This window comes from Apodemus sylvaticus, chromosome 1, assembly GCF_947179515.1.
Source record: "Apodemus sylvaticus chromosome 1, mApoSyl1.1, whole genome shotgun sequence".
NCBI classification, from domain to species: domain Eukaryota; kingdom Metazoa; phylum Chordata; class Mammalia; order Rodentia; family Muridae; genus Apodemus; species Apodemus sylvaticus.
Window position 1 is genome coordinate 3,764,717 of NC_067472.1, and position 13,076 is coordinate 3,777,792.

At 46.6% G+C, this 13,076-nt stretch overlaps 1 protein-coding gene across 2 annotated transcripts in view; it reads right to left on the reverse strand.

Moving 5' to 3' along the window:
- Trub1 (TruB pseudouridine synthase family member 1) overlaps positions 1–13,076 on the reverse strand; it is a 35,375-nt gene that overhangs the window by 2,819 nt on the left and 19,480 nt on the right. For both annotated transcript variants that reach the window (XM_052182721.1, XM_052182713.1), the window contains exons 5-6: positions 2,435–2,507; positions 841–980 (exon numbers count right to left, since the gene is read on the reverse strand). In XM_052182721.1, coding sequence (XP_052038681.1) covers positions 841–980; positions 2,435–2,507 — 213 coding nt within the window. The remainder of the gene's footprint in view (positions 1–840; positions 981–2,434; positions 2,508–13,076) is intronic.

A 13,076-nucleotide genomic window follows, 5' to 3' on the forward strand; every position in this document is an offset into this window, starting at 1 on the left:
ACTGTGAAATTATTTATGGATCAATTTCAGGAACCTGAGTACAAACAACTTTAAAATTGTATTAACAAGTATTTTGGCTTTTTTAATTTACATCAAGTATGCATCACATATTCAAATTGACAACCTGAACTAAAACTGTAACCAGGTGTCCAACAATACTTTTGTCACATCAATAATTTGCAGTTCATGAAGAAGGGGCCAGCCGATAGAAATCAGTCTGCTTTTATAGACTCTTATCCCCAATTAACAAAAGGCTTTGTTTAAATGATCAATATTTACTCTAAAATGAAATATATTAAGAATGAAAAATGAAAGAAAAAGTATATGTAAGATAAAAACTAAGATTTTTTTTTAAAAAATTATATTTACTTTGTTACATGTGTGGTATTTACTTGTGCATATGTCTTGAGTACCGTGTGCCTCGTTCCCAAAGAGGTCAGAAGGTATAGGATCCCGAGACTGGAGTTACGGAGGGTTGTGAGCCACCATGTGGGTGCTGGGAGTCAAACCCAGGTCCTCTGGAAGAGCAGCTAGGGCTCCTAACTGCTGAGCCATCTCTGCAGGTCCAGACCCTAAAATCTTGAAAACATACATTCTCTACGTACTTCTCTAAAGAGATCCTAAGTATTTACTCCCCAGTATACAGTAAGACGATTGTAAGACATGAAACCCCACCCCTGCTCGTGCTGTCCCTCTAACAGTTACATTTACCCATGGAATCAAACCATAACTTTTCTTACATCCAAAAAGATTCAAGACCATAGCGAGCCATTCCAACTGTGTAAAATTAGCCAAACGCAAAGCGAAGATGCAGGCAAAGCAGACTGTCTCCCGTCTCACCTAGCGTGAAGAACGGCGGCTGGAACTCCAGGAGGGAGATGCTGTGGACGGTCACTGGCCTGGCCGGTCTGGCCTCAACCACTTTGCCCCTCTTCATTAGCGTTGAGAGTCTCTGTCCATCCTTCTTCAGCGCAGAATAGCTTGTGCGATAAGGAGAGAGTGGGAATGAGAAGGTGAGGGGCTGAGGGGGAATCCCAGGGATGAAGGGTGGTGAGCAGCTCCTCCCACTGGGAGCACTCCTGAAATCCAGCTAGTCTTTCCTCGTGATCTGCCCTTGTCTCGGGATGAAGTCCCGCGTATCTCTGAGACTGCTGTAGGCAGGGAGCAGCATCCACCTTTTTCTTTAACGTTCCTGGGGAAGACCTCATCAGATCCCTTCACTAGTCCCCAGCTCAGAGATAATTTCTCCCTAAAAAACGTCTCACTTGGAAAACGCCACAAACTTGTGAATAATGCCAAAGCAGTTCATATATGATGAACATATATTTAACTTAGTTTAACAAACAATTCAAACCTTTAATGCAGGTTTTACTGAAAGAGGCAAAAGTTTTATATTTGGGAAAAATCTTGAAGAAATCTAACTTCTAAAAGAACCATCAGCAGCACATCCTGATGCATCCTGTAGGTGTGCATGCGTTTCTGTCAAACAGCAATGTGCACACAGTGCTTCCACCTCCCAGTCACCTGCTGAGCTCCCAAGCACCAAGATGAAGGCGGCAAGGGGAGAGGCCTTTTGGAAGGTGTCCAGGTCAGAAACAGAGCCCTCATGGCAGGGGACGTTACCACAGATAAATGCCTTCATCTCTCTGCCTCAAGAAAGCAGGTGCTCACCAGCAAAACACTCTGCCAGTCCTGGACACAGCCTTCAAAACCACATGAAACAGCTTCCTAGTCTGTGGTGTTTTGTTATAGACAGATACTCTAGTGCACCCAGACAGGTGTGAGGGAATCTGTACTGTGTCCTTACAGAGTTGTAACTTTTATCTTTTGAATGTGCTGGAGAGGCGGCTCAGCAGCTATCTGTTCTTCCAGAGGTCCTCCGTCCACTTCCCAGCAACCACACAGTGGCTCACAACCACCTGTCCTGAGGTCTGATATGTACGCTCTTCTGGTATGCAGGTGCATGTGCAGATAGGGCACTCATATGTAAAATAAATAAATAAATAAACCTGTAAAAAGATTTATTAAAAAAATTAAAATATTCTGGGGCCAAACGGGCAGCACTTGGGACCCCGAGTCGCCAGTCTGTCACTCCTGCATAGTTACAGACTTTCACTGTAATTGGGGGACAGGGGGAACAGGGACTTCTCTGGACTCTGTCACTGCCCCGATGTCTACAGACAGACCTTGAAAAGCCAGTGAAACGGGATGCACAGAGGCAGGCTGTGCTACCAGCCAGCACAGAATGAAACACACCTTTCCTTGGGATCAGAGCCTAACACCCAGGCTGGATGGGCTCATCTCTCTCTCTCTTTTTTTTTTTCTTATACGCAACGACCACATTAAAACACAGCAAAAGAGAGCCCACTTTATTTTAACTCGTGGTTAACCAACAGATGATAAAATTAAACATAAATTCAGTAACTGAACTTACAGGGGGGGTACTTGCATTATATTCCCAGTAAACTTCTGCAGAATGCCTTCGATATCTTCTTGTGTTATTTTATCTGCCAAAAACGAACCAAGGGAAGATGACAATGGCCACAGAGGCAACAGCCCCAACTGTGAAAAGTCATTTTTTTTTCCTAATGAAACACAAATTACAGGGGCTGGAGAGACAGCCCAGTGGTTAAGAGCACTGGCTGTCCTTCCAGAGGACCTAAGTTAAATTCCCAGCAGCCACCCGGTGGTTCACATCGCTCTGTGATACTTGTCCTCATAGATCTGATGCCCTGCTCTGGCCGGAGAAGGCACAGGTACACGGTAGTGTAGACATATGTAGGCAAAACATCTTTATAAACAACTAAATGAAGACATTCAGAGATCTGCCAACTGCCATGCCAGGCCTTGAGGTGCTGCTGAGGAAAGACAGTTGAGACCCACCAATCGCTCCACAGAGTGGCGGGGCAGAGGACACACAGAGACCAAACCACGCAGGGCCACACCATGCTGTGCAGGAGGAGGATGTCCATAGACCTGCCAGCCACCGTGCCACCTAGAAGCCCACTGCTACCATGACATGCACTGTGGACAGAGGTCACCCAGAGGCCCGCCTGCAGTGGGAGGTGCTACCATATACAAGTGTGTGGTGGACAGACAGGAGGGAAAGAGAGACAGAACAGTGTGGGCATTATGAAGAGAGACGGAACTGGAGACATGAGGGAGGGAAGGAGTAGCCTGTGAGTGGCCAGTGACCCTCTGAGGCCATGGTGAAGTCCCAGCCCATGCTGCCCCTGAGGGTCATGGCCACGTCTGTGGTCACACAGAGACAGATATCTGTGTCAACGTCCACGGCTCATATTACCACTAGAGACCATGGGTACGTCCCTGGTCTGGGGCAGCTGCCTGGGACCATGGAGTTGTTCAAGGCTGTGCCCTTCAGGCTGAGGGACTCTGGAGAGCTAGCCCCATCTCTCACTGGCAGCAGCACTTGGGAGACTAGGCCCTGAGCCTCACCTGGGCAGCCCAGTGGAGCTGGCTGAGGGAAGGCATGGGTGAGCCAGCCCATGAGTGTGAGGGCGGAAGGGCTGGCCGGGCCCCTCGAGGGCTGCAACACTTGTGAGTGTGGCCATGTGCCTATACAGCTGGCTCTGGAGATGTGGGTGTGGCTAAGCTGGTCCTAAGGGCATGAGAGCAGGAGAGCTGACCCTGCCTCCTGCTGATGGTGGCACTAGGTGGCCTAGCCAGAGCAGTAACCTGACTGCTCGCCCTGGTGGTGCAGATAAGGGAGAGCAGGGGCCTGGCCAGCTCAGCTGCCACCCAGGGGTCTGGCCAGCTCAGCTGCCACCCAGGGGCCTGGCCAGCTCAGCTGCCACCCAGGGGCCTGGCCAGCTCAGCTGCCACCCAGGGGCCTGACCAGCTCAGCTGCCACCCAGGGGCCTGGCCAGCTCAGCTACCACCCAGGGGCCTGACCAGCTCAGCTACCACCCAGGGGCCTGGCCAGCTCAGCTACCACACAGGCCCAGATCCAGGGCTCTGAGTTGGCCCACCCCAAAATCTACATCATCTGTGAACTGTTGGAGCACATAGAAGGGCTGGCCAGTCCTGCTGATCAAACTGCAGGATCTCCATGACACAGGGCAACAGCAACCAGGGGAGCCCCAGTGAGTGTCACAGAAACCGGAGATCCTGAACCAGACTGAGGACCCAATGCAATGAATGCAAGTGAGATGTGTGGACAGAGGGACAGTCTGTGGGGCACACTAGAGCTTCTGCAGCAGGTGCTTTCTACGATTTGGGTTTTTTATTTTTGTTTTGTTTATTTGATTGTGTGTTTATTTTGTGGGGAGTGTTGCGAGGACAGACGGTAGATACGAGGGGACAGGGTACAACACCACCAACAACAAATAATAAAATAAAAATCCAAACAGTTCCAAAAAGCAAAACTTGAGTTTGCCAACCTGCCTCTGTCCTATCATGAGGCCCCAGTCTTTCTAGGCTCCTTATTTGAGCCTTGATCCCACTGTCTAGTTCATGTATGGTGAATTAGGCATGTGCGAAATTAAAACTAATTAAAGAACGAATGAAAACAGTATAAACCACAGTGTACGTTCCATAGGTCAAATGCTGCCTTTGTTGAAAAGAATACACATTAATGAGACGAAAAGCAAAGAAACTTATTTTTTAATAGACACTTAATTTCCTTTAGTTCAATTCCCATCCTTCCCACCAGTTATTCCTCACTCCAAAAGAATGCATCATATATGTATCGGGTGATTCTGACGGTGACTTTAGAAAACCCAAGAAAGATATGAAATTAGCTACAGACGTGGTCCTACGGCGATCAATACAGGGTGATCACAGGGCAGGCAGATAATGCCCGCACCGCTGCGTTTCGTCCCTCTGGGCTCTGCGTCCAGTACCTGTTACAGCAGAGAGGACAGCGGGCGCAGCTGTACCATCGGTTTCACTTGATAGAATTTAAAACCAGTCTAAGCTATGGAATGAATTCCACATACACGCATTCGGCTCTGTCTCCAAGCAGAGCTATTGATCTGTCTCCCGACCCTTTTCTGCTCTCGGGACTTCCCTCTGCTTTTAAATGATCACTCTCAGTCGGCTTAAAAACAAACCAGCACAGAGAGGGAACATGCCCAGCAAGGACTTGGGCATGCTCAGTAAGCATTTTTAAAGGTGGATCTTAAAAATGTGAAGACTTATATAGAAAGCTCTCCACATGTCAGGCACATTTTCAGGTCTGTTTGGTGCACTTGACAGAAGGACGCCGTGTTGAAATCACTCTCTGGTGCAGATGGTCACAAGCACAGAACTCAAGCTTAGGATTTGGGTTTTCTACTCGTAGATGAGTCTTCACATCTGCTTCGATGACAAACCATGCCCTGAAGATGTTCTATAACTCATTTAGATCACAGTCAATGTTTTTATTATTTTTCAGAAAATTTAAACTTTTTAGGTAAAGCATATTTGGTATTACTTGAAAATATTAATCAAAAGTTACTGGGCTCTGAATTGTTCCAACACCATGGTAAAACTTTAAAGGACATCAGGGAATACTGTGTACGCTCAGCACGACAGTCTTAGCCTCACTGTGACCTTGTAAGCTAAACACAAACAAGACTTGGACAGTGAGGCTGCAGCAGCCTCAGCACCACAGAGCCTTGTTTGCTGCAAAGACTGGCTCAGAGTCTGCGTAGAAGATTCTCACTCTATTAAAAAGTGAATGCAGGTGGCACCTTAGGCTAATCCCAGCTTGCCAAATCTAGGTGCCTATGCTACCACCAGGCTGAACTTGCTAACGAAATGCCAGGCGGCTCAAAACAAGACCAAACAGTTCTCCATTCTGCCAGGCTCCGCTCTGCCCTGACATTCCTTTTCTGTGAATGTGCTGCCTCTGTGCTGCTTCAGTGGCTTTCTCTCATTGATGTATGCATATGTGCACGCGCGCGCACACACACACACACACTCATATACACTACATGCAGACACAACGCACAGACACACACAAAGACATACAGACTGAAAGATAACACTCAGAGAGACATGCATACACACACACATGCACACACACACAGACACCACAGACAGACACACACACATATATACTACATGCAGACACAACACACACAGACACACACAAAGACATATAGACCGACAGATAACACACACAGAGACATGCATACACACACACATGCACACACACACACACACAGACACACTCACACACAGAGGCTAATACAAAGACAGATAAGACACACAGACATACACACACACACACCAGACACCACAAAGAGAGACACACAAAGACACACACACAGAGACACACAAAGACACACACATACACATACACACTATACACAGATACCACACACAAAAAGACACCATACACAGAGAGAAACAGGCAAAGACACACAAAGAGGCACATACACAGACAGACATGCAGACAGACATACAGATTCTGAGACATCATACTTTCTAGCTCAGGCATCTGTGATACGTGCTGATTGTTCTGCCATTTTCCACAGCATGCTAAGCTATTAGCTCACCACTGACATCTTGGGCTTTTGAAGACAAAGACAGTTTTTCCTGAGATAACATACACTATAAAGATGGCACTCGAGACGTTCCTGCTGAAATTTAATTTGCTCAAGGTAATAGAATCTCCAGGTTGAAGGACATTTAGAAGTCACCTAGGCCAATCATTTATCCAATGTAGGCAACCAGACAGCCCACAGAACAGGGCGCTTTATAATAAAACCCAAGCCCATGGCACCTGCGCATGGAGTGGTGCATGCTGGCCGAATCTAAAGCCCAATGTCAGTCCATCAGGTAGCTGCCTCTAATGGAACAATGCCTCTACCACAGGCCTTCAAAGTGCAGACCACATCGAGGATACCCAGTGATGAACCAGAGAAGAGAGCATACACTCCTCAAGTGCCACGGGGCCTGGGTGTCTCGCGCCTTGTTGAGTAAATAAAGAGCCATCCGTGTGAGAGCGATCATTTCAACTGCATTTTAAAGAGTATTTCTCTAGGCTTGGGGTGTAGCTTCGTGGTAAAGCAGTTGCCTAACAAGAAAAAGAGTGTTCTGAGTTCAATCTCCAGCATTAAACATGCGTACACACACAGACAGATACAGACACTCATGCTCACACACCACACCACACACACACACCCCTCATAGATACATACACACCACACACATACACTTCATCCCCATGAAATTAACATATACGTGAACAAGCTATACAATCACGGCTTACAATGCATGCATCCTTCCGTGCACACAGCTTTAGTAGTTGAGCTAAGAGCAGGATGACCGAGGTGAGGGCAATGGTCTACCGAACTAAGCCATTACTGGGCAGTCCTGTCACACAGCAGCTGCTAAGCCAGAAGAGCATTGGTGGACCACCGTTTCCCGCCATTCGGTCCAGCAGGACTGTGATCTCTGTGAGGAGAAGGGCCGAAACCTTTAAAATGTGCTTCTGCCTGGAATGGCAGAGGGCAACTCCCAGGCAAAGATCAGGACTCCCCTGACCAGGTCAGTGGCTGGCGAGTCAGGGAGAGCCAGGATGAGGCAGGATTACAGAAAGAGACTGGGAGGGTTTCTGAGAACTGGCTGAGTTCTAAGCTATAAATACATATAGTGAATCAGTATAACATTAAAAACGTAACCACTGTCAAAAGTTTTTATAAAGGTCTGAATTTCAAACCTTAGACACTTGACATGGACGCTAAAAACACTAGTTGCCACTAGCACAGGCCTGAAAAACAGTCTAGACTCATCCCTAGAATCTACATAAAAAGCAGTTTGTACAGATGAGTTAAACAAGGCTGAACACTGAAAGATTAATATATATAATCAACTCCATTTCTATAGAGCAGCAATGAATAATCAGAAGTTAATATCTGGCCCTATTCCCAAGAACAACAAAATATGAAACGCACAACAATTTCATAGACCGAAGACACGAATAAGCATTCTGATATCTAGGAAGCATGGCTGCCCAAACTAGTGACCCCCACACAGAGAGAGCTAATCTTGTTTCATGAATTGGGAGACTCTTCAAACTGATAAACAGGATCAACTAAATATGGAAATCTCTGCAAGCATGGACACACACATCCGGTCTGCTGTGTGAGGGGAACAATGAGGTAAGAGGGAGGGAGGGAAGGACAGAGACGTACACAGAGCCAGAGAGTGAAACACAGAGATGGAGAGATACAGAGAGAGAGAGAGAGAGAGAGAGAGAGAGAGGCCTACTCAAAATTCGTACAGAAAAAAATAATGAAAAATAAGTCAGAGAACTGACAACCCATGGCTCAGTGTCCCAGCCATCAGATAGAGCATCAGGTCTAAAAGCGAACAGAAAAGAGCGACAGCAAAGAATTTAGAACAAAAGCAAGCCAGCTTCTGACAGGTAGCTTCTGCTCAAAGGTATGGAAAGAAGGAACAGTTTTCAAAAACTGGCGCTGAAATAACTTAACTACCGAGCTCCACGCACACGCTCACACACCCACACACCCTCTGAGAGCCACGTTTGAGATTATATTTGAACACTAACTCCCAGTGAAGCAGGCTCACAAAGGGCTGTGGGGGAGGGGAGGGAGGGCAGACTGGCTGAGTGGGGGGAGGAGAGGGAGGGCAGACTGGCTGAGTGGGGGAGGGGAGGGAGGGCAGACTGGCTGAGCTTGCTCCTGGCTGATGGGGAAAAGTTACTTTTTCTTCTTCTTACATTTTTATGAAGGTGATGTTACGTCAAAATAAGAGATTCATGGGAGAATATTGTGAACAACCTCACAGCGCTTAAGTCTGGAATTTGAGATCCACCCGTCAGGACCACCGGTAGAAACAGGAGCACAGGGAAGCACAGGACAGCGCACTGGACAGTGCAATGTGTTTAAAGCAAAGTCCGTAATCTGAAACTTTCCTTATAAAAAGCACATCTGGCATTACCAATAGACACTACCAAAAGGTAAAAAAAGAAGCAATTTCAACTGGACATAAGTTTTCCTGAAAACAGAAAAACTGTTAAAAAGCCTAGAAAAACAGGGCCAAGGGCACAGCACAGAGGAAAGGCCACCGTGAAGGCCTGGGTTTATACACCACAAAGCCAGCTCAAAAACAGTAACAACGGATAGCTCAGCAGTTAAGAGTACTGGCTGCTCTTCTAGAGGTCCTGAGTTCAAGTTCCAGCAACCACATCACAACCATCTATCATGGAATCAGATGACCTTTTCGGGTGTGTTTGAAGACAGAGACAGTATACTCACATACATAAAATAAATAATTAAAAAAAATAAGAAGAAAGAAACATCTCTCACAGCAACCATAATTCTTGGGCCCAGGCAGAACTCTGAGAGTGTAAAGTTGGGGGCCAGGGGAGAGAAGATAACTACAAATCCCACAGTCCCACTCACAGATGCAAGCCCCCTGAATCTTCACCTCCAAAGTCCCACACTCACACACACAGATGCAAGCCCCCTGAATCTTCACCTCCAAAGTCCAGCATATACTACATGCTGACCACACTGATTCAACTCCAGAAATGTGCAGTTGGTTTAACATTTGAATATGGAGAAAACAAAATAAAACAATTCAAAGAAAAAGTGTGTTAAGGCTGTCTTCTGGACACAACATAGGCTATCCCGCTCATGAACCCAGGGAAGCCACGGTTACCCGAACAAGATCTGCCTCCCACCCCTCCGCAAATTCACTTTCTGCTTGTGATTTAAAAGCAAATAAAATTTCGGCAAAAGAAAAAAAGGTGACTTCTTTCAATAAAATAGCTATTTTTAAAGGGGTGGGATCTGTAATAAACAAGGTGGGCAGATCTACTTTTCCTCTAAGATAGTGGATCCTTTGGTGCTGAGACAAGAGGGGGGGATCGGTTTGCAGAGCAGACATAGCAGATTCTAGACAAGACCACACCTACTGAGGCGCTTGATTTGTGACGTGCAGAATCATGGAGGAAGAGTGAGGCCAACTATATACCCTCAAAAGGAAAATGATGGGCTGGACATGTAATGTTAGAGGCAAAGCAGTAAAGACTTCTAGAACACAGAAAAATATTTTCTTGCTTAAAAACTTGCTTGTGTGTGTGTGTGTGTGTGTGTGTGTGTGTGTGTCTGTGTGTCTGTGTGTGTGTGTGTGTATGTGTGTCTGTACACATGCAGGTGGATGTGGGCTCTTTACTCAAACACATCAGTGAGACAACTCACCAGAGAAGGCAGCAGGCCACACACCCACACTGTTCGTATAGATTGCTAAGGCTCTGTCCTGCCCCATCCCTGCCAAAAGCCACCACAGCGCCAGTGGCTTGCTGCCCACTCAATGGAATGCATGAAGTTAATCACACTGTTGGCATGGCAGGGCAGGGTGGAACAAAGTGGCGGAAACACAACCTTGGAAAACCATTTTACCGTTTCCAGTGCAGTTACACACCCAGCATCCTGGAACCTGGCAGCTCTAGGAGTCTAAACACAAGAGAAGTAAACACAATGTGTAGTTTTGTTTTGTGAAATTCCAAACTGAGAACAACCCACGCGTCTATTAACAGAAGAGGTCTAGGTCCAGTGCTCAGTGATATACAGCCCCTGCCACCAGGCATATGGTCCTGGATCCAACACCCAGCAAGAACCGACAAACCAGGCAGGCAGGAGAGGTGCTGAGTGGTCACAGGCACTGGCTGCTGTTGCAGAGGACCAGGGCTTGTTTCCCAGAACCCACACCGGTGGCGGCTCACAAGTGCCTAGGACTCTGTCCCAGGGGATCAAAGGCACATACACAGAGTGTAGACAGGTGCATGTATACACATGCCCACACAGGAACCCACATATTCACTAAAACAAAATGCAAACCTTTTTAAAATGAGAATGTATGTTGTATGTGTTACATGTTAGTATATGCATGCAAGTATAGCACTAAAAAAATGTCAAGATATGGTGATACATATCCATTCAATACATTCATTCAAGATATATATAGCACCATAACTTGGAAGTTAGAGTCTACCTTGGGAAAAGGAGGAAGGGCCATAGCTCCTATTGTGTTGCAGGGAAGGATGGGTTCCAGAACTCTGTTTCTGGGAGTTTGCCTCATGATAATGAACTAAACTGTGGATTTATCTGTTGCTCACTCTAGAAAAGCTAATAACAAGGCTTAAATACAGGTAAGTACAAGGATCCCAGCCTTCAAGACAAATCATTTTTGTCTAGCATTACACGTACCGAGTCACTGACACAATGCCTGTCACTGTGCAGTGGGTGGTTTGGAGCTGCTACTTCCTGGAGCTGTAGGGTCCTGTGTCTGCATTTGCATATCAACTACTTTCTGCAAACTGTTCCTTCTTTATAGTCTCTGGACTGCACTGTGTTGATTTAGATCTATGTGTCTGCAGACAGGACCAGGCTTCTGATTTTATTTCAGGATAATACTATAAAGGCATATGAAACACTTGCCTCAGAAGACTGGAAGCAATTCCCCCTTAAGGCAGAAGCCAGATTTTAAACCCCCTTTTCTGGTCCTTGGTGGCTTCACCACTGTAGCTTAGATAGCAAATATTTGATGATTTACTGAAGGAAATGGAAAAATCGTGCCAATCTGCTAAGAACATCTGGAGCTATCATCCTCCAATCTCAAATACTGCTCGGCGAACGGTGTGACGGGTGTGCCTCTCTGGGCATCAGATGAAAGCTACTCTTCCTCTTTAGAAGTCACCATATGGGCTTTCTTTCACTTTTTAAAAGTGTGTGTGTGTGTGTGTGTGTGTGTGTGTGTGTGTGTGTGCATGTGTGTGTGAGAGAGAAAGAGAGAGCATGTGTATGTCCATGTGTATTTGAGAATGCATGTGTGCCTATGTGTGTGTGCATGTGTGTTTAAGAGAGAGAACATGTGTATGTCCATGTGTGTGTGTTTGAGAATGCATGTGTGTGTGTATGTATGTGTGTGTGTGTGAGAGAGAGAGAACATGTATATGTCCATGTGTAAGTATGTGTGTGTGCATGTGTGTGTGTGTAAGAAAGAGAGAGAGAGAACATGTATATGTCCATGTGTAAGTGTGTGTTTGAGAATGCATGCGTTTCCCCCCCATGCACATGTGGCAGGGCACACATGCAGAGGTCAGAGGGTTTTTTTTTTTTTTTTGATCCCAAAATGCTTAAGGCTAGGAAGAAAGTATTCCCATGGGTGGCTGCGTTCCCTAGCCAGTTTTATAACCTCAAGCCCGGGTCACAGCGGATCGATCGCCTCCTTACTGTCCCCACAACCCATCAATAATCAGGGAGTATCGCTTGCACTTGCTAGGCTCAACTACTAATGTCTCTGGCTCGACCATAAGCTCCCTAGTCCAATTTCTCTCAGTTCAGCCTCAACTACTTGGCCAGCCTCATGATCATGACGTGTCTATGTGGCACCCAGCCACCTGTTAGTACGGCACATACAGAGATTGGGAAATGCTGACAGCCCAGGTTAGGACAGGGTGGACAGAAGTTGAATCTTCCTCCGCTGTGCCTCCTCCTCACGCCGCCCTCCCCCAGCTCCGAAGCTCCCTTCCCCATTGTGCTTGGCGAATGGGGATGAGGACACAGGAGGCGAACACGTCTATGTGTCACTGACTGTCTCCAGCAGGACCCCTGGCAAACTCAGAAAGTCTGTGTCGCCTCTCGTCATGTGCCTTGTGTCTGTCCTCTTAAACTGCACTGGCTGAAAGCTATAGCTGGACTTCAGCTAGATAAGGATCTGCTAGCATTTACTAATTCTAATACTAATGTCAAGGATAATTCGACGTCTAAAGTATGGAAATAAATGAGTGGTTTTAATTCTCATTGTATTGCTTGATTAAGTGAGCGAGAGAACAAGTACCACAGGGGTATCAGCGGGGCAAGAGAAGCCTGGCCTCGCTACTAGCATGATATGGAACGTGGGCAATCAACACACAAGCACAGGGAGCAGACACATCACTGTCTACAGCCAAGCCAAGAAGAATTGATGTGAGACATGGGGGAAAACCAGAATGCTGACGAATAATTCACCATTGGTGACATAGCCACGCAGGTGAGTTTGCTGGCGACAGGGCAAGAGCTACATTATAAATAGCTCTGGCGCTGTGTGAGTTGCTA